General features: G+C 35.5%; 1 protein-coding gene across 11 annotated transcripts in view; it reads left to right on the top strand.

Annotated features, from left to right (window-relative positions):
* The window catches only part of CSPP1 (centrosome and spindle pole associated protein 1), a 167972-nt gene that overhangs the window by 71890 nt on the left and 73586 nt on the right, over positions 1-22496 (top strand). For 9 of the 11 annotated variants that reach the window (XM_059166296.1, XM_059166293.1, XM_059166289.1 and 6 more), the window contains 5 exons: positions 10986-11079; positions 12519-12576; positions 14303-14511; positions 17005-17126; positions 17481-17559. In XM_059166296.1, coding sequence (XP_059022279.1) covers positions 10986-11079; positions 12519-12576; positions 14303-14511; positions 17005-17126; positions 17481-17559 — 562 coding nt within the window. The remainder of the gene's footprint in view (positions 1-10985; positions 11080-12518; positions 12577-14302; positions 14512-17004; positions 17127-17480; positions 17560-22496) is intronic. The other 2 variants (XM_059166299.1, XM_059166297.1) reach the window with 1 other exon arrangement.

Genomic DNA, 22496 nt, shown 5'->3' with positions numbered 1-22496 from the left:
ATCATATGGTTCTTGTTCTTTCTTTTATTAATGTATTTTATCACATTGATTGATTTGTAGATATTGAACCAACATTGTAGCCCAGGAATAAATCCCACTTGGTCATGGTGAATAATCCTTTTAATGTACTGTTGGATCCTATTGGCCAGGGTTTTGCTGAGAACTTTTGCATCCATGCTCATCAGGGATATTGATTTGTAATTTTGATGGGGTCTTTGTCTGGTTTTGGGATCAAGGTAATGCTGCCCTCATCAAATGAGTTTGAAAATTTTCTTTCCATTTCTCTTTTTCTGGAACAGTTTCAGGAAAATTTTTCTTTAAATGTTTGGTAGAATTCCCCTGGGAAGGCATCTGGCCTTGGGCTAAAAGGGTAGCAATGACCCCAGAAAAATATATGCTAACCAAATCAGAAGGGACCTGAAATGGAGGGGAGAAAAAAAAGTACATATCTATATACATATACCTATATATACACACATACATATATATGTATATATATATATGCATATATATATATACACACATACGCACACACATATATAATTAGGCTGGTGAATAGGACAGATCCACACATCTGATTTTGGGTGTATTTTGGTCTCTTAGAAAAAAATGCCTCCCACAATTTTAAGGAAGAAAAACATATATATATATATACACACACACACAAAAATAAGGGTAAACATGTTGTAGGGATGAAATATGACTGAACATGAAAATTAAAAAATATTTTAAAAAAGGAATTGATAAGTTGGTTGAAAAAAGAAAGGAAAAAAAAAGGAAAGAATGTGATCAGGCTGGAGACTAGAACCAAGCTATATGCTGGATTTAGGGTATATTTTGATCTGTTAGAAGAAACTGTATCCCAGAATTTTAAATAAAGAGAAACTTATATGTATACAACAAATAAGATTAAATGCAATGAAGGGATAGAATATGACTATAGCAGTGAAAATTAAAAATGATTTTTTAAAAGGTATTGGTAAGATAAAATAGATTAAAATAAGAAAGAGGAAAAGTTAAAAAAATAGAATAAGAATGAAATCTAATGAATTTTGACTTTGAAAGACTGAAGAATCATGGGGAATACAGTCATGAACTCTTTATGCTGCATTCCCCTCATTCTGGAGTTCCTCAGTTCTCATGATTGGTGAACTTGGTCTTGGCTGGATGTTCTTGCTGATCTTCTGGGGAAGGGGCCTATTGTACTGATTCTCAAATGTCTTTGCCAGGCAGAATTCCACTGCCCTTAGAGGGGGCTGGCTAAGTAATCTGCTTGGGTTTGCTCTCTGTAGCTTTTTTTTCCCTGAATGCTTTCTGTTCAGGATGGCAGAAGAGAACGAAAGTGGTGGCCTACTAATATCTGACCCAGCGGAGCTGAGTGCTTGGGGCCCAGCTGCCCAGTGCGCCCTCAGAGAAAAGCAGTCAGTCACTCCTGTCTCCCCAGTCTCTGGCTGTGCTTCATGCTCACCTGGCCTGTTACAGTGCATTTCTGTTTCTGGCACATGGCCCCATTTGGAGTCTCCAAACCCAGCAGATTCCTGTAGTGTGCTCATGCACCGTTCCGCCTGGTGGTGGAAGGGCGGTGATCTCCCTGATTCTGCCGCCTTGTGGGTTCCCTGCTTGAAGAGCAGTGGCCTGACTCTGCCGGGGATCATTTTTTAAGGTAACCCCCAGCTGAGAGACCAGTCCTTGGCTCCATCTCTGTAGATGGCTTCTCTGCTCCAGTACCCGCGGGCTCTGCCGCACACAGGCACCCCTGGTCTTTTTGTGACCCTGAGGGACCTGATACCACACTATTGCAGTGAAGGCTCCCCCACACCCCCACTTAGCCTCTGGAGCAATGTCCCTCAGTGGAGTAGACTTCTAAAAGTTCTGATTTTGTGCTCTGCTGCTCTCTGTTTTGCGGGAGCTGGCCCCTCCTTTCTGGGGTCTGTCTTCCCTATCTTCCGTGTATTGCCTTGGATTCACTTCTCTGCATGTTCTACCTTCCAGAAAATGGTAGAATTGCTGCTATTCTTTTCTTCTATCTCCTATTGAGTTTGTTGGTGTTCAAAATGGTTTGATAACTATCTAGCTGAATTCCTGGGACCCTACAAAATTTCGATCTTCTACTCCTCTACCATCTTGCTCCTTCCTTTCTAGATAGGGTCTTTAGTGAGATGTCAGTGTTGTCATTAAAACTATTTTTATTAATAACAGAAAACTCTTATCTAGTGCTTACTTTATGGTAGACTCTATATGCTAAATAGTTAATGTGTACTGTATAGCTCCTTGTATAACTTTAAAGTGAAATAACTTTATTTAATGATGAGCTTTCCATAGAAGATAAATGAAATATTAATTTCAGTAACTTCATTGTAGTGTAGCTATTTCTTATATTCTGTTTTATATGCAATAGTTTTTTTTCTTAATTCTTCTTCTTTTTCTTCTTTAGCTAGTATAGAACTGCCTTACATTATAAGTTTAGTTTCCCTGAACTAAACCTTTTTATCCCTTGATAAACATCCTTTTCCTATGTTCTTTCCCAGTAGTTTGAGAAGGTGTTTGTTCAAACCATGATCATAATACAGATTTTCTGTTTATTTTATCAGAAATGAAGGTCACTGGTTAATATAAGAATGTTGATTTGCTACTTGTCATAATTTCAGAAACAGTGTGAAGAGAGGCCCTTACTTATTTCCTATGTATAACTTTAAAATAGAAAAGTAGTCTGTTTTCTGTGTAAAAACTATTAGAATAAATGACCTGAAATTTGATTTCAAGGGAAGTATGTGAGGAAATTGGATAAAAGTTTAGATTCATTCAACCTGAAAGTAGCCAGTAATTTAAATCTAGGATTAGAGACATTTTATTGAGATATTCTCAAATTTTTGTTTTCTTGAAATGGCTATTATGAGAAAATAGGGCATAGCAACTAGAGTTTTATTCTTTTTTTTTTAAATTTTTTTATTTTTAAGATCTATTTATTTGAGAGTGAGAGAACACAATCAGATCCTGATGTGGGGTTTGATCCCAGGACCCCATGATCATGACTTGAGCCAAAATTAAAGAGTCAGCTGCTCTACTGAGTCACCCAGGCACCCCTAGAGTTTTATTCTAATGTAGTGTCTTTAAGTGAGAATTTACCAGTGTAACCTATTAGTAGGTGAGAGTAAAGGCTTCATTCTTATGATGTATTTTGTTAAACATGAAAAATTGGAGAAATGGCTTTCTTTGTTCAGAGCCCACTGACAAATAATTTTATCAATAAACGGATTACTCTGCCCTGAAATTTTAACACTGAATGGCATAAATTTACCATTATTGTAATCCTGAAATTTATGCATGAATATTTGGTGAGACAGTAGACTCTAATGCTTAGGACAAACCATTTAAAATCATTTAATCCAGTGATTTATCTCATGAGTTACCCCCCTGCCCAGCCTATATATGTATGGAACCATAGGGAACTCCAGAGGTAGCATAATGAGATTGTTATAAAATTCTCATTTCAATTGAATTGAAATTTGTCTTCCTATAATTTTGCCTCAAGGATCTAATTTGGAGTCTTTTGCTTTATTTTAAAAATTAAAACAATGACTACTTAGAGCAAAAATAACAATATATTATGGGGTTTATAAAAGAATCATGGATTATTTAGAAGTATGCTTTTAAATTTTCAAATATTTGGGGATTTTCCTCCTGTCTTTTTATTATTGACTGCTTGTTTAATTCCCTTACGATCCAAAAAAGTTGGTATAATTTCATTTATTTCAAATTTGAATTTAAAAAATGTTTTTAATGGCTTAGAATATAGTTCATCTTGGTGAAGTTTTAGTTTGTAGTTGAAAGAATGCGCATTATATGGTTGTTGAGTGTAGTGGCTTTTATATGTCAAGTACATCAATTGGTTGATATAGATGTTCATGTCTTGTGCATGTTTAATGATTTTCAACTCTTCTTCTACCATTTGTTTAGAAATGTTTTAAATTCTCTGTCTTAGTGTGGGACCTGGAGTGCTGGAGGAATTTTCTTAGTGTGCCTGCACTTTAATTTTCAGCAGAACCTGCCTGACTCTGACAGAGTGATTTCTGTTGCCTTTTCTTTGGTGGAAGGCTGATTCTTTGCATCTGGTTCTCAGAAGTGAGTCTCTCTCAGTGTTCCTGATGCTTCCCAGAGTGGTAGCCAAACTCTTCCTTTATGTTTGTGGAGGGTCTTGGGTGAGAATTTCCTACCCTTCCCCCTAACAGTAATAGAACCTCATAAGTGCAGAATGCTGGGTCCAGAAGGTTTTCTGCTGTTCAACCAATAGAATACGGCTGTTGCTTTCTGTGAAAGAAGGATTGGGAAAGCATGCAGTGTTATTTGGCCTCAGAATGGTCTCTTTCTTGTGTCTCATGTTGTCCTGTCTCCAGTCTCTCTCAGAAACATCTGGTGGAGGTGGAGAAGTGAGTGCAGATTCCTCTTGTGTCTGGGTTTTCCAGAGAATCTATGTTTTTACTCTAGCCCACAGAAAGCCTTTAAGAATTCATTAACATTTCAGGTTTCATACCTCCTTTTAAGGCAGCTGCCTACTTCTCCACATTCTAGGAAAGGTAAAAAAATTTGTTGGATTATCCCATCTCTCTTTGAATTGGTTTTTACTATACCCTTTGGAATTCACTTCATTTGGTTGCTTATAACCTCAGCTCTCTAATGGGCTTTTTAAAAGTTACAGTTTTATAGATGATGCGCTTTTTCCCCATTGTAGGGTTTGAACAGTGTTCTCTTGTAGCTTTCTGCTAAGTAGAAGCAAAACTCCCCATTTTTTTTTTTAAATAACAACTTCTATTTCTTCCTCATTATGGTCCTATTTAAAAAAAAAAATATATATATATATATATATATATTTTAATGAATCTTAAAAAAAAAAAGAAAAAACAAAGATGGGTGGTACACCTCGGTGGCTCAGTTGGTTAAATGGCCAGCTCTTGCTTTTGGTTCAGGTCATGATCTCAGAGTGCAGGCATCAAGCCCTCTGTCAGACTCCAAGCTCACCTGGGGAGCCTGCTTATAGGTTCTTTCTCTCCCTCAGCCCTTCCCCCTGCACACATTCTCTCTCTCAAGTAAATAAATCTTTAGAAATACATATTTTTAAAGTTTTATTAAACCCAGTTGATTTTTATAAAATATATTTTTTGAAGATTTTATTTATTCAACAGAGAGAGACAAGTAAGAGAGGAGGGAACACAGCAGAGGAGTGAGAGAGGGAGATGCAGGCTTCCCACTTAGCAGGGAGCCCGATGCGGGGCTTGATCCCAGGACCCTGACATCATTACCTGAGCTGAGGGCAGACACTTAACGACTGAGCCACCCAGGTGCCCCTTTTTAAAAAATATTTTTTTAAAGCTTTTATTTATTTATTTGACAGAGACACAGCAAAAGAGGGAACACAGTTTTTGTTGTTGTTGTTGTTTGTTTGTTTGTTTAAGTGAGTTACATGCTCAACGTGAAGCTTGAAATCTGGCCCCAAGATCAAGAATCACAGGCTCTACCTTCTGAACCAGCCAGTTGTCCCTGTGTTCCTATTTTTATTTAATACTTGGGCATAGTTCTGATAGCTAATTTAATATCTTTGTTGTTCCATCGTCTGTTGTTCATGTGTTTTTTTCTATTGACTAACATTTCTAATGGTTAATGGTCATTATATTAATTTTCTATTGCTGATTCAAAGATAAGCACAAATTTTATGGCTCAGAACATCTCACATTACCTTACAGTGTCTGTGGGTCAGGAGTTTAGACAGGTTCTCTGCTCAGGTCTCTGAAGGCTATAATAATCAATGTGTCAGGCTGTTTTCTTCATCTGAATCTTGAATAGGGGAGAATCTACTTCTAAGCACATTCACATTGTTGGCAGAATTCATTTACTAGTGGCTGTATTACTGAGGGCCTTGGTTTCTTACTGGATGTTATTGGAGACTGCCCATAGTTCTTAGAGGGCATCCATAATTTCTTGTCACGTGGGCTTTCTTACCATGGCTGCTCACTTTATTATGCCAGCAAGGAGAATCTCTAAACTCAGGTAGGGCTTTTACCTGATTATATCAGGCTCACCCAAGATAATCTCCCTTTTGATTAATTCAGACTTGAAATTTGATCTGGAATTGGGACCCTAATCACATTGGCAAGGTCCTTTCACCTTGTCATATTCTGTTGGCTAGAAGCAAGTCATAGGTCCTGCCTAGGGGAGAGTTTTATACAGGGAATCAGCACCAGAAGGCAGGGAATATGGGATCTATCAGAATTTTGTCTACCACAGTCACATTTTTCTGATACTGAAGAACTAACCTTTTTGAGGTCTTTTTTAAAAATTTTATTCGGGACATTTTAAAGTAGCCTACTTCATAGGGGCAGTTCGGTCCTATTACTATCAAATCACCTTTCTGGGGGCTCTTCCTTGAATAGGAGACCACTGAGAACTCCTATTCCTAGCTAAAGCTGGAATTTCTACTTTGGGGATGTCCAAGAATTTTTCAGTTTGTGTCCTTCATAATTTTTTGTCCAGCTTATTGGAGTTTTATCCTGTGCATTTATATACGATGCATAGTAAAGTCTGAGGCTTCCCCTCCACAGACTTTTTTTTTTAAAGTAGGCTCCGTTCCCAGAGTAGAGCTGAATGTGGGGCTTGGACTCATAACCCTGAGATCAAGATTCAGATGCTTAATTGACTGAGCCACCTAGGTGCCCCTGAAGCTCTTTTGCTTCTTTTTGAAGATTTGCCCTACACTTCCAGACATTTTATATTTTATTTTATTTTATTTTTAAAAAGATTTTATTTATTTGTTTGACAGAGAGAGACACAGTGAGAGAGGAACACAGGCAGGGCGAGTGGGAGAGGGAGAAGCAGGCTTCCCACTGAGCAAGGAGCCTGATACGGGGCTGTATCCCAGGACCCTGGGACCATGACCTGAGCCTAAGGCAGAAGACGCTTAATGACTGAGCCATCCAGGCGCCCAACTTCTAGACATTTTAGCCTCCTGAATTTTTATCTTTATCTGATTTGCTTAGTTTTCTGGCTTTGTTTGGTTTTCCTTCCCTGTACCCATGGCCTGGAAATTGTATTCAGGCAGAAGTGGCGATGCTTAAAGGGCTCATCTTAATTTTCCTTCACTGTTATTATAGTCTTGTATTACCTATTGTCTAGTGTCTGAAAAATAATTATTTCATATTTTGCCTAGTTTTATTATTTTCTTTTTATGGTAGGAGGTTGTATTCTATGTTTATTACTCCATAATGATCAGAAGCAGAATGGATCAATCTACTTTGATGTAAAACATTATTAAGCTTGCTTAATATAATCATCTTACTCCTATGGGAGCTTCACTGTTGCTAACATCTAGGCTTAATGGGCATACTTAGATGCTCTTTAGTCACTGATGATAGGGAGACTAATAATTAAGGTAGTAGAGAAATTGCTGGTTGAGTTGCATTTTTGATATCCAGTGATTGTGTGGTATTCCAGAAGATGCATATCTAGATTAGGAGTATCATTATGATATGCAGTAATAACATTTATGAAAGAAATTGAGGAGGACACAAACAAATGGAAGGATATTCCATGCTCTTGAATTAAAAATTGGTATTTTTAAAAAAAGATTTATTTATATATATATTTTTAGAGGTGGGGTGTAGAGAGAGAGAGCAGATGCAAGTGTGCAGGCACACAGAGGGGCTGAGGTGAAGGAGAAGAGGAAAAGAATTTCAAGGAGACTCTGCTGAATGTGGGGCTTGATCCCACAACCCAGAGATCATGACCTGAGTTTAAACCAAGAGTTGGATGCTCAGCTGACTGAACCACCCAGTCACCAGTAGAAGAATTAGTATTATTAAAACATCCATACTACCCACAGCAATCTACAGATTCACTACACTTCCAGCAAAATTCCAATGGAATTTTTTTACAAAACCAGAAAAAAATAATACTAAATTTGTATTGAACTACAAAAGACTCAGAAATTTTGAGGGGAAAAAAAACAACAACAACCCTGGAGGTATCACAATTCCAGATTTCAAGATAGTCCCACAAAGCTTCCAGTAATCAAAACAGTATGGCACTGGCATAACACTGGACAGATCAGTTTCCCTCTCTCCCTCCCTCCCTTACCTTTCTTCCTTCTTTCTTTCTTTCTTTCTTTCTTTCTTTCTTTCTTTCTTTCTTTCTTTCTTTCTTTCTTTCTTTCTTCAATCTCTTTAATAAATGGTGCTTGAAAACTGGACAGCTACAATTTAGAAGACTGGAACTGAACAGCTTTCTTATACCATACACAAAGATAAACTTAAATGGATTAAAGACTTAAGTGTGAGACCTGAAACCATAAAAGTCCTAGAGGAGAACACAGTAGTATCTCCAATATTAGATGTAGCAACATCTTTCTAGAAATGTCTCCTTTAAGGGAAACAGAAGCAAAAATAAACTATTAGAACTACACCAAAATAAAAAGCTTTTGCACAGCAAAGGGAAACATAAACAAACTGAAAAGGCATCCTACTAAATAGAAGATATTTGCAAATGATACATCCAATAAGTGATTAATATCCACAATATAAAAGGAACCTATACAACTCAACACCAAAAAAAAAAAAAAAAAAAAGAAAAGAAAAAAATTGGTGCCTGGGTGGCTCAGCTGTTAAGGGTCTGCCTTCAGCTCAGGTAATGATCCCAGGATCCTGGGATTGAGCCCCACATCAGGATCCCTGCTCAGCAGGAAGCCTGCTTCTCCCTCTCCCACTCCCCCTGCTTGTGTTCCCTCTCTTGCTCTCTCTCTCTGAGTCAAATAAGTAAAGAAAATCTTTTAAAAAAATTGATTAAAAATGGTCAGAGCACTTGGCTAGATATTTTTTCTAAAGAAGACCTACAGATGACCAAAGGACACTTGCAAAGATGCCCAATATCACTAGATGCCCAGTATCACTAATCATCAGAGAAATACAAATCAAAACCACAATGAGATATCTTATACTTGTCAGAATGTCTAAAATGAAAAAAGAAAAGAAATAATATGTTAGGGTATAGAGAAAAAGGAACTCTCAAACACTGTTGGTGGGAATGTAAATTGGTACACTGGGGAAAACAGTATGGAGGTTCCTCAAGAAATTAAAAATAGAAATGCAGTACTAGGGGCGCCTGGGTAGCTTAGAGGTTAAGTCTCTGCCTTCAGCTCAGGTCATGATCTCAGGGTCCTGGGAAAGAGCCCTGCATTGGGCTCTCTGCTCAGCAGGGTGCCTACTCCCCGCCCTCTCTCTGCCTGCCTCTCTGCATACTTCTGATCTCTCTGTCAAATAAATAAATAAAATCTTAAAAAAAAAAAGGCAGTATGATCCAGTGATTCCACTTTTGGGTATTTACCCCAAGGAAATGAAAACCCTAATTTAAAAAGATATATGTACCCCTCTGTTTATTGCAGTGTTATTTACAATAGCCAAGATGTGGAAGCAACCTAAGTGTCCATCAGTTGACAAAAGGATAATGAAGTGGAATATGCAGACAGGGGATTATTACACAGCCACAGAAAGGATGAGATTGTGCCACTTGCAAAAACCTTGATAGAGTGAGTTGTTATCATGGCTAAGTGAGATTAGTCAGAGAAAGACAACTATCATATGATTCCATTCATACGTGGGATCTAAAAAAACAAATGAATAAGCAAAAATGTGGAATCAAACCTAATATATAGAGAACAAAGTGATGATTGCCAAAGGGGAGCAGAGTGGGAAGATGAGCAAAATGGATGAAGGAGAGTGTCAGATACAGACTTTCAGGTATGGAATGAATGTCATGGGAATGAAAGACACAGTATAGGGAATATAGTCAATGATATATAAAAACATTATATGGTTACAGATGATAGCTATATTCCCGGTGAGCATAGCATAATGTGAAGACTTGTTGAATCAGTGTCTACACCTGAAACTAATGTAGCATTGTCAACTGTAGTCTAAAAAAATCACAGTAATCACAAAATCATGAGCAGAGAGAGGGCGATTGGGGAGACTAATCAGGTTATTGCTGCAATTCAGGTGAAATGTAGACAGGTACTATCCAGAGTTAAAGGTGGTGAGAATAATAAGAGGATCCACACATGAAGTGAATAAAGAGATGATGAGTATGCAAAGTTACATGAGGTTTAGAGGGTTGATATTATTGTTGTTACCAGAAAAACAAAGAGGAGCAGTTGCTTTTGAGGTGTTCAATTTGGACACACTTACCAAATTTAAGGGGCTTGTAGGAGTTATTAGTGATGATATCATCCCAATTATTAGAAAAATGGGGATGGGGATTATTATTCTTTTTTTAATTTTTAAAAATTTTTTTCAGAGACAGACCAAGTGTGCATGTGAGAGGTGGGGAGGGGCAGAGGGAGAGGGAGCAAAGTGTGGGGCCTCATGCAGGGTGGAATCCCATGACCCTGAGGTCATGAACTGAGGTGAAATCAAGGGTCAGATGCTTAACTGACTGAGCCATGCGGGCTCCCTTAGAGTATTCTTTTTCTCTTCTTTTTTTTAAAAAAAGATTTCATATATTTATTTGACACAGAGAGAGAGAGATCACAAGTAGGCAGAGAAGCAGGCAGAGAGTGGGGGGAAGCAGGCTCCCTGCTGAGCAGAGAGCCCAATGTGGGGCTTCATCCCAGGACCATGAGATCATGACCTGAGCCAAAGGCAGAGGCTTAACCTACTGAGCCACCAAGGTGCCCTGAGTATTCTTTTATTTAAGGTTTTCAACTAAGTTTAGAGGTTTGGGAAAGCGTGATGTGTTTGGTGATTGACATATAAAAGATACTCAGAAATTATGAAATTAATTGAAGAGGTAATTTGCAATTTTGCCTTTTATAGTTTCTGCATGTGCTGTAATTAATTACTCTTTGATGTAATTAAAAATGGAGGCTTTTTAAAATCTAAGTTTCTAGTTGAAGATGTTGCTTAAGAGTTAAAATCTTTTTTTTTTTTTTTCTTACCACTTTCTAGGAAGTGAAGATAGACAACTTATTCAGAAAAGGAAAGAGAAATACAGACTAGAACTGTTGGAACAGATGGCTGAACAACAGAAGAACAAGAGACGGTAATGAAGGTTTGCATTTAAAAAGATGTTTGAACATAAAATGCATTTATGTAGGGTATGTGGGTGGCTTAGTCATTTGGGAATCTGACTCTTAATTTTAGCTCTGGTCCTGATTTTGGGTCACGTGTCAGCCCTGCAGAGGACATTTGAGGTTCTTCTCTCTCCCTCCCCCTGCTCACATGTACTCTTTCTCCTTCTCTCTAAAATAAATAAATAAATAAATAAATAAAATCTTTGAAAAATGCTTTTGTGTAAAATGATATGGTGATGACAATTATATAGTAAAATATGGGAATATTTTTCCCAAGATGATTATGTGTTTGAAAGTCACTTCTATTTCAGCCTCTACATTCTATATCAGCTAAGGTAATAAAACAAATAGTATGTGAACGTTCATTTATGGTGCCATAGGTAACAGATAATAGACTTTTTGTATATTCTATAACAGGCCTTTTATATACCTTTGGTTATTTCTTCAATTTTTTATTTAGAGTAGCATTTAATGTTATCTACATGCCCACAAATATGAAATGGAAGTATTTTGTTTTATAACAATGTGAAATTATAAGCATACCCATAAATGCAATATAAAAAAATAATCACGATAAATCCATATAGATTTATATTGTATACGACTCTCAGTGTTTTTTTGTTTTTTAAAGATTTTATTTATTTATTTGACAGACAGAGATCACAAGTAGGCAGAGAGAGAGGGAGGGGGAAGCAGGCTCCCTGCTGAGCAGAGAGCCCGATGTGGGGCTTGATCCCAGGATCCTGGGATCATGACCTGAGCCGGAGGCATAGGCTTTAACCTACTGCGCCACCTAGGCGCCCCCGACTCTCAGTGTTTGTAATCTTTCTTGTAGAAATAGTTGTGAAATAATAATTATAGTTTACAATTAGGAATAGATATCTTGTTTCCAGCGGCCATATACTATTAACTTTTAGTTTTGCTTTTTTTTCCTCTATGTTAGAACAGGCCATTATCTATTGTTTTATCTTAGTCATTTCTAACATCATTTTTTTTTTTTTTGGTAACATCTTTTTCTTAAAAACTCTGTTTAAATACTTTAAAAGTATGATATTAATTTTTAATTATTTACCCTTTAGTCAACAAAACATACACATTCCCTAAACATTTTTGTTTCGCAAAAAATTACTTCTGTAATTCTGTGCGAATTGCTGAGGCTTTGAAGTACTCCAGGCACTAGTTTTAAGACTTACTTAAGTCAGTTTACATGTGAAATCTAGTTTATTTTGCACCAAATAAAAAATGTAGTTTTCAGAATTATTTAAGATTTTATTGTCAGTTAAAGGAATTACTTGTACTTGAAGATGTTACTGAATGAACTTTGGGTTTAAGTTTGTTTTAGTAATGATTATGATTTTGATAGTGTTTGCTATAACTGTTTAATATACAGAATTTTAATTTTGTTCAGAGAAAAAGATATGGGACTCAGTGTTGCAGCTTCTGGAGTACGAGACCCTGAGAAATCAGTAAGTGTTTCTGGCATCTTTTAATGTTTACTCTTTCATTTAAATAAGCCTCAGTGGTAATGACAGGTAGAGATAGAAGGTATTGGGCAAAATATAATAGTAGACCAGTTTGAATAGTAATGAATTCAGTTCTCATAAAACCTAAGTCCTAACTTTTACTTGTTTATTCCTCTAAGATAATTTTTCCTTTTTCATATGTGCGTTTTTGTTTATGTGTGTGTGTTTTTTTTTTTAGTTTGTTTTAAATTAGTTCTTTCTGCCTTGTTCACAGGCGCTATCCAGGGGAAAGTTATCTCAGTTTAATTTGCAATAAATATTAATATTTTTCTCGAGTTTATCTTACCACTCTTGTTAGATTGAATGATTTCCAAAGAAACAGAAATCTTTGATTCTAGTGTTTAAGCATTTTAGAAATTTTTATTTACTCTAAAACTAGAGACATAATAATCTTGTTTTTACTTTAATTTTGCAATTCTCATCATTTAGTGAAATGAATTACATCATTGCAGTTAAGTAAGGAGGAGGTAATAATTTATTGCTCTTCTCAAAATATGCTTTTTCTGTAGTGGGATATGTTACAGCAAGTTTTTATCTTTGATGACTAAGAAACTTTAATTTCATTAAAAAGTTCATTCTTAGAAAGAATAGAGCAACTTAAAATTATTCAGCTTTAGGCAACTTTTAGGTATATCCTCTGAGTTATCCATTTAAAGAAGTTTAATACTGTGCTAATATTACTCTAATGTGCTTTTTGACTGCTCATAGAATAAAACTTTTAGATTAATCTGAGAAATCATTCCTGAGGAATTAAATATGGTGGGGAAGAAAGGATAATTCTAAAGCTAAATATATTTTCCTCTATCAGTGAATACCTGTGAAATAATTTTCACAATCAAAAACTTTCTTTTAAAATCTTGAACTTTTTAATGTAATATGGTAGTATGCTAAACATTTAATTTATGGATACATTATATATAGTTTATATTAGTATTTGATGGACATTCTTATTTATATTTGAATGAAGCAGCCTTTTAAGTGCCAAGTTGCTTTATGAGAATAACTAAGAACATTAGATACAATAGTTAAACCATTACTTTGGGGTTGACTTTTGATGTCAAATTTTAGGAAAAGATACATAAATGATGTTCTAAAACAGGGGTTAGGAAACTGTAGGCTGTGGCCAAATCTAGTTGCTTCCTGTTTTTGTAAATAAAGTTCTATTGCAGCACACCCTCACTTATTATTTAGACTGTTTTGGGCTACTTTGGTGCTATGATTGAGTTGAGTAGTTCTGAGGAAACTGCATGTTTTGCAAAGCCTGGTATATTTTCTGTCTGGCTTCTATCAGAAAACATTTGCTGACCATTCTAGAGAATACTTGATGTCAGAAAAGGCAGTTGGATAGAGAAATAGCACAGTGTTAGAGTATAATAGAGTTTTATATTTAGAATTAATATCTGGCTCTAGTTCTTGCTTGATTACTTATTAATGGTGAGGCCTTAGGTGATTTATATACTTTCAGTGAGCCTCATTTACCCCATTTATAAAATAAGGATTAGATCTTCAAAGTCTTTTATAGTTATAAAAATTCTTTTATTCTGTTACTAACTAAAGTGCCTGTTTATAATCTGGGATAGAGGGTCTTTTGAGGTTCCTTCCACCTTTAAATTTTTACCTTTAAATTTATGATTATATGTAACAAACAGATTTTTTTTCTTTATTTTAGCCTGATAGACTAAAGCAGTTTAGTGTGGCACCAAGACGTTTTGAAGAGACGATACCACCTGAAAGACCCAGAGTAGCTTTCCAGACACCTCTCCCTCCTTTATCTGCCCCATCTGCCCCACCCATCCCATCAATTCACTCCATCCCATCTCAGAATGAAGATTTGCTCACTGGACCCACCTGCACCCTTGGTGAAATGGTGCCTCCCAGGTGCTTGTTTAAAATGTTTTGTGTTTGGGAATTAGGTAAGGTATCATTATGTTACAGGTTTACAAGGATTTGCTGAAGCAGATTAAGTTGTCCTTCAGAGATATTTCTATGATTAACAGCTTCTGTGAAAGAATTTCTCTTAAAATTTGTGTTGTTAGTTTTTTCTCTTATAAAAACAAGGGAAATCATTAAAACATTCTTTTACTGTTTGAAGATGCTTTAATAGTTTTAGACTGTGTAACTGCATTTAGTATTTAGTTTTAGGTCACATTTTGTTTTTTAAAGATTTTTAACATACAGGAAGCTATACATTTTCTTCAATTTTATAATTTCCACTTGGCAAATACTGATTACTTCTTTCAGTTTAAGCGGAAAAAAATTTCTCATGTGGTTCTTTTGTATATATTGCTTTATTTTGGCTTCTATTTCCTTCAAGTCTCTCTGCAATTACTTACAGGCTAAGCAACTCAAATACCTGAAATAAAAAATGTTGAGATTATAAAACCTATAACTTAGGTATTAGGGTAAGGATTTGATTTTTATAGATAAAAGGCATAATGCTATATGAGACTGTACATAAAGAAAATTTTCTCGTGAACATTAGTATTTTTCTGGACGGCGCTATTTTCCCTTAGTAGGATTTGAGCTTGTTTTTTTGCTTACTATTAATGTATTTATTATAGGAGAGTGTTTAATTAAGTGGTTTTCTTTTTTAACATTGATATTTTCTGTGCTGTATAATTTTGATCCCACCTAGTGTTTTGAGTCAGGAAGTCATTAGATGAAACAAACAAAACATCTAATAAACACAGTACACACAGTGCTACAATTTGTTAATTGTAAATGAAAGACTAAGTTCTACTGAAATTATAGCACACTTTCTTTATAGAAAGAAAGTATAGCACAGAAAATATAGTCTTTTATTTACAACGAACAAATTGTAGCACTGTGTGTACTGTGTTTATTAGATGTTTTGTTTGTTTCATCTAATGACTTCCTGACTCAAAACACTAGGTGGGATCAAAATTACAGAGCATAGTATGATGGTCTCCACAATGCTTTAGGGATTAAAATGGTTGGCTCCACTGTCTGCAATTTTGGGAATACTACACCTTTATAAAACTTCAGTTTTCTCATTTGTACCAGTGAAATAATAGTCTTTTTTTTTCTTACCTACATTTCCAGAGCTGTTGTAAAGATCAGATTCTGTATAAATCTCTATACAAATTTATGATATAATGATGTTGACATTTCCCTTTCATAGCAGTTTCTCTTGACTGCTTTGTTGACGTACCTATGCAGTGAGGTTAGTGAGGTTAGACACATTGAGTGGCCAGTAAGTGTGAAAAATATTAATAACTGGAGAGAACTTGAATGCCTTCTTAGCTCTTCAAAATTGTTTTTGAAATATTCAACAAGGGATAATTTGTTAAGATACACTCAAAAGGGAAGACATTCCAAAAAAAAAAAAAGAAGACATTCCATTCCAGGATTCCCCCTTTTCTCCTTTTCTCTTTCTGGTCATCTAAAGGAATTTGCCTTTTCCATTTTTACTGTTAGAAAATATTGCCTTGGTGCAAATAGAGAGATGTTTCCTAATCAGCAATGAAGTGCAGAAATAGAGGTCTTCACAAGTTTATGAAAGACAAAACATTATGTCCAAACTTCACTGTTAAGTGGCTTCTCTTTCACATTATATATGACTTCCTTTGAAAGAACAATAAATTGGGGCACCTGGGTGGCTCAGTGGGTTAAGCTGCTGCCTTCGGCTCAGGTCATGATCTCAGGGTCCTGGGATTGAGTCTCTGCTCAGCAGGGAGCCTGCTTCCTTCTCTCTCTGCCTGCCTCTCTGCCTACTTGTGATCTCTCTCTCTCTCTGTCAAATAAATAAAATCTTTAGGGGGGGGGGGAAAGAAAGAACAATAAATTATTTTAGAATTAAAAAGTACATTCTTTCCCCCCAGTCATATGGAACTGTTTATAATCCCATTTATATCTATTTGCCATTTCTTCCTGCATTATCCTTCTCTTTGTGACTCTAGCAACATGGCAGAAGCATTGTCTTTTCTAGAAAGCCTTACTTCTTCTTTCCTCCTTTCCCCTATGTGAGTTAAATGTCCCTGTTCCATATTCCTACAGCACTGTGTATCTATATTGTTTAACTTCATGCTGGGCTGTAATTGCCTGTTTATTTCTGTATTACTTTGAGGGACAGGGACCGCGTTTGTTCAATACTGGCATAAAGTGACTAATTAGAAATGAATTGTTATTCAAAGTTTTTGTCTTACATAAATGTTATAACTTAAATACTGAGATGTGGTAGTATATTTTGCTTTTTGAATCCTAATTTTTGATAAGAAATTAAAGCAAGATGATGGTCTTTTCTAAAGCAGCAATAAGGTTTTCAATAAAATTGTGCAAAAGAATTATGTCTTGATTTAAAAAAATTGCAGTGAAATATGAGAAAATTTTTCCAATTTTCTTTTGATACAGGATTGCACCTCTGCCTCCTCCTCCCCTACTGCCACCTATAGCTACTAACTATCGGACTCCTTATGATGATGCATACTATTTTTATGGGGCCAGGAATAATTTGGATCCCAGTCTTGCTTATTGTAAGTTATCTATAGGCTAAATATTTTTTCCTAGTGATTCAGTTAGGAAAATTATTTTTTTTGTAAGCAAAAATAAATAAGTTGAAAAACCACAGCTTTACTTAATTCAGATATTCATATTTATTGACTTAAAAATGCCCTATTTTAAAACTCAGCTTTATTTCATAGTTACTTATTTTTTATTCAACTTTAAGAAATGTCTATTTTGTGGTTTCTTGCAATGTTCTTTACTAACTCCTGAGAAGGAAATATGAAATTTTTCCCTTAGGTAACATTCAGTGTGTGACTTTTTCTTTAGGAATAAAATGTAAATAAATGGGTACTCTGAAATAAATGTGTTTGTTTTCTTTTAAGATGGTTCAGGAATGATGGGAGTACAGCCTACAGCTTATGTTAGTGCTCCTGTCACCCACCAGCCAGCACAGCCTATTATGTAAGTTATTAAAATAATAATTTGTCTTCCATAGAATCTATTGTTTTTCTTTCAGAACAAATCTAACTTAACTGTCAATTATTGCATAACTAGTATATTCAAAGTATTGCTTTTAAGTCAATGTTTCATAGAAAGTACTTTTAAAAAATTAAAAAGTATTTTAAAAAATTAAAAAATGTTTCATAGAAAGTACTTTTAAAATATTGAGAGAAACCTTATTTTCAACATTAGAAAAGTTATGCATACATACTGAGAAATAAGAATAGAAAAAGCATTGGGCGCCTGGGTGGATCAGTGGGTTAAAGCCTCTGCTTTCGGCTCAGGTCATGATCCCAGGATCCTGGGATCGAGCCCCACATCAGGCTTTCTGCTTTCTGCTCCGCAGGAGCCTGCTTCCTCCTCTCTCTCTCTGCCTGCCTCTCTGCCTACTTGTAATCTCTGTCTGTCAAATAAATAAATAAAATCTTAAAAAAAAAAAAGAGAGAAAAAGCATATGAAAAAATTGAAATCACCTATAATCCCCATCCAGTGATAGGTGCATCTAACTGAGCATTCAGGAAGTCTTATTTAGTCACAAAATCATATACACAACATACACCAAAATTATCTTATATTGTTTATATTGTTCTGTAACCTTTTAAAATTAAAAATATATCATAAATATCTTTATACTATATAGCATTATTATTTAAAATTAAACTTTTTATTAGAGATAATTATAGATTCCCATGATGTAATTATAAGAAATAATATAGAGACATCTTGTATTTCCTTTACCCAGTTCGTAATGCTAAGAAGATATCTTGCAGAATTGTGGTACAATGACATAGCCCAAATATATGACATCGGATACATTCAAGATACAGAACATTCATCACAAGGATCCATTATCATGCCCTTTCAGCCACACCTAGTTTCTTCCTGCCCCTACTCCCTCCATAGGCACTAGGAACAACTAATCTGTTCTCCATTTCTTTAATACCATTTAAAAAATGCTATGTAAACATGGAATCATATATGTAACCTTTTGGAGTTTACTCTTTAAAATCAGCATAATTCCCTTGTGATCCATCCAGTTGTTGAATGTATAAATTGTTTATGCTTATTGCTAAGTATCATTTCATTGTATGTTTGTACTACAGTTTAAACATTTCATCGTTGAAGGACATTTAAGTTAGTATGAATAAAGCTGCTGTAAATATTCGTGTACAGGTTTTGAACATAGCCTTTAGTTCTTTAGGATAATTGGTAAGGAGTGTTATTGTGGGTTATATGGTAGTAACAACTTTGTTTTATGAGACACTGCCAAACTTTTCATAGAGACTGTACCATTTCACATTTATATTGGCAGTGTATCCAGAATCTGGTTTCTTTACATCTTTACCAGCATTTGGTGTCATGACTTTTGTTTATGCCACTTTGATAGGTGTGTAATGATACATCATTGGGTTGTTTTTTTTTTTTTAAGATTTTATTTATTTGTTTGAGAGAGAGATAGTGAGAGAGAACATGAGCAAGGAGAAGGTCAGAGGGAGAAGCAGACTTACCATGGAGCTGGGAGCCTGATGTGGGACTCGATCCTGGGACTCCAGGATCATGACCTGAGCCGAAGGCAGTCGTCCAACCAACTGAGCCACCCAGGCGCCCCCATCATTGGGGTTTTAATTTACGTTTCTCTGCTAGTGATGATGCTTACCATCTTTTCATGTATTTATTTGCCATATATTTGATGAAATGTCTCTTGATATTTTTTACACATTTTATTTTACTTATTTATTTTTTTAAGTAGTCTGCATGCCCACGATGGGGCTTGAATTCACAACCCTGAGATCAAGAGTTGCATGCTCTACTGACTGAGACAGCCAGGTGCCTCATTTTTTACACATTTTAAACTGGAGTTGTTTTTTTTTTTTTTGTTTTGTTTTGTTTTTTTGAGTTTTTGAAGCTTCTTGATATATTCTATATACTAGTTCTTTGTCAGATATTTGGTATGCAAGTATTTTCTGTCAGTCTAAAACTTGTCTTTATCCTTTGAGTAGGGTGTTGCATAGAGCAAAACTTTTGAATTTTGATCAAGCCCAATTTATCAGTTTTTCCTTTTATGGATCGTATTTTTAGTGTCAAATCTAGTATTCTTTTTCTAGGCCTAGATCCCAAGGATTTTCTCTGTTTTGTTTCTTTTTTCCCCTTTCCCTAAAAGTTCTATAGTTTTTCATTTATGTCCATGATCCATTTTGAGTTAATTTTTAGGTAAGATGTGAGGTCTAGATTGAAGGGTTTTTTTTTCCTCCCTATGGATGTCTAGTGGTGCCCAGCATTATTTGTTAATAAGATTACTTTTCCTCTATTGGATTACTTTTGCATCTTTGTCAAAATCCACTGCACTAATTTTTGTGATTCTGTTTCTGGGATTCTGTATTTTATTCCATTGATCTGTGTGTTTATCCTTATGCCAAGAGCATTGATTATCATAGTGCTGTAGTAAGTTTTGAAATTGGGGAAGTGTGAGTTCTTCAAATTTGTTTTTCTTTTCCAGGATTGCTTTGGCTGCTGCAGGTCCTTTGCATTTCAATGTGAATTTTAGGATAAGCTTGCCAATTTACACAAAAAGTCAGTTGAGATTTTTGGTAGACATTATATGGAATCTGCAGACCTGCTCAGTATTGCCTTAATTTTTTTTCAATTTCTTTATTGTGGTAAAACACACATAACATAAAATTTACCATTTTGAGCATTTTAAGTGTGTTGTTCAATGGTATTAAGTACATTCATATTGTTGTGCAACCATCACCACCACCTGTTTCTAGAACTCTTTTAATCTTGTAAAACTGACTCTACCTGTTAAACAAACATCTCCTTATTTCCCCCTCCTTCTGCCCCTTTCTGTCTCTGTCATTTCAAATACTTCAGATGCCTCATAGAAGTCAAGTCTCATGTAACTTTTTTTTGTGTGTCTGGCTTATTTTACTTATAATGCTTCAAGGTTAACTAACCCATGTTGTGGCACAAGTCAGAATTTCCTTCCTTTTTAAGGCTGAATAATATTCCTCATATGTAGATACCACATTTTGCTTATACATTCATCCGTCAATAGGCACTTGGGTTGCTTCCATGTTTTGCTGTTGCAAATATGCAGTTGTGAACATGGGTATACAAGTATGTCTTCTGGACTTCACTTTTGGTTCTTTAAAGTATATACCCAGAAGTGGAATTGCTGGATCATATGGTAATTACCTATCAGGTAACCATCATACTGTGTTCCACTGCAGCAGTACTATTTTTCATTCCCATCAACTGTATATGAGGGTTTCAATTTCTCACCTTCTGACCAACACTTGTTATTTTTGTTTTATTTGATAAGAGCCATGCTAATAGATATGAATTGTTATCTCATTGTGATTTTTATTTGCATTTCCTTACAATTACTGTTGTTGACTGAAGTTTTATGTGCTTATTGACCATTTGTCTGTCTGTGGAGAAATGCCTGTTCAAGTCATAGTTCATTTTTTAATTGGGTGTTTTGGTTTTTTGGTTGATGAATCTTGAGTTCTCTTTTTTTGTGGATATTAATTCCTTATCAGATTAATGATTTGCAAATATATTCCCCCATTCTTTGTGTTGCCTTTTTACTTTGTTGACAGTACCTAGCAACACTATCAATGCACACAAAATTTTAATCTTCATGAAGTTTTATTTGCCTTTTTTTTTCTTTTTTGGCTGTGTCTTTGGTGTCCCAGCCAAGAAATTATTGTCAAAACCAAACTATGAAGCTTTTTTTTTTTTTTAAAGATTTTATTTATTTATTTGACAGACAGAGATCACAATTAGGCAGAGAGGCAGGCAGAGAAAGAGGGGAAGAAGCAGGCTCCCCACTGATTGGGGCTTGATCCCAGGACCCTGGGATCACGACCCGAGCCAAAGGCAGAGGCTTAACCCACTGAGCCACCCAGGCGCCCCCAAATTGTGAAGATTTTGCTTTATGTTTCCTTCTAAGAGTTTTTTTTTTTTTTTAAAGATTTTATTTATTTATTTGACAGAGAGAAATTACAAGTACACTGAGAGGCAGGCAGAGAGAGAGAGAGAGAAGGAAGCAGGCTCCCTGCTGAGCAGAGAGCCCGACGCGGAACTCGATCCCAAGACCCTGAGATCATGACCTGAGCCAAAGGCAGCGGCTTAACCCACTGAGCCACCCAGGCGGCCCTCTTCTAAGAGTTTTATAACTTTTGGCCTTACATTGAGGATTTTGATCCATTTGGTAGGAAGCGTTATTAAGGACCCAGCTTCATTTTTCACATGTGACTATCATTTTCTTAGCATCATTTGTTGAAAAGACTGTACTTTTCCTATTGTATGTTCATGGCATCCTTGCAAAAATTATTTTACTTTGCATCCATGCATTTAGTTCTGAGTTCTATTCATTTGTTATATATGTTTCTTTATGTGCCACTACCATGCTGTTTTGATTATTGTAGCTTTGTGGTAAGTTTTAAAATCAGGAAGTATAAGTCCTGTAGCTTGTTCTTTTTTAAAAATTTTTTGGCTATTTGAGGTCCCTTGAGAAAATAAAAGTAAGGGTGTCTCCTCTACAAAAAAAAAAAATTCATTGAGTTTTAGATAAGGCTTGCATTGAATATGTGCATCACTTTGGGTAGTATTGACATCTTAGCAGTATTAACTCTTCTAATCCACGAATGGGGTACATTTCCATTTATTCTCTTTTTAAATTTCTCTCAGCAGTGTTTTAAAGTTTTCAGTGTATGTACGAGTCTTTTACCGCTGTTTTCTTTGATACTATTATATTGCATCAAATATTTTGTTCTCTTTGATGCTATTATAATTGGAATTACTTTTGTAATTTCCTTTTCAGATTATTTATTGTGTATAGACATGCAACTGATTTTTGTGTTAACTTTGTATCCTACCATTGCTGAATTTGT

The sequence above is a fragment of the Mustela lutreola genome, chromosome 3, assembly GCF_030435805.1.
Source record: "Mustela lutreola isolate mMusLut2 chromosome 3, mMusLut2.pri, whole genome shotgun sequence".
Classification (NCBI taxonomy): Eukaryota; Metazoa; Chordata; class Mammalia; order Carnivora; family Mustelidae; genus Mustela; species Mustela lutreola.
This window is presented reverse-complemented; position numbering and strand designations above follow the sequence as displayed.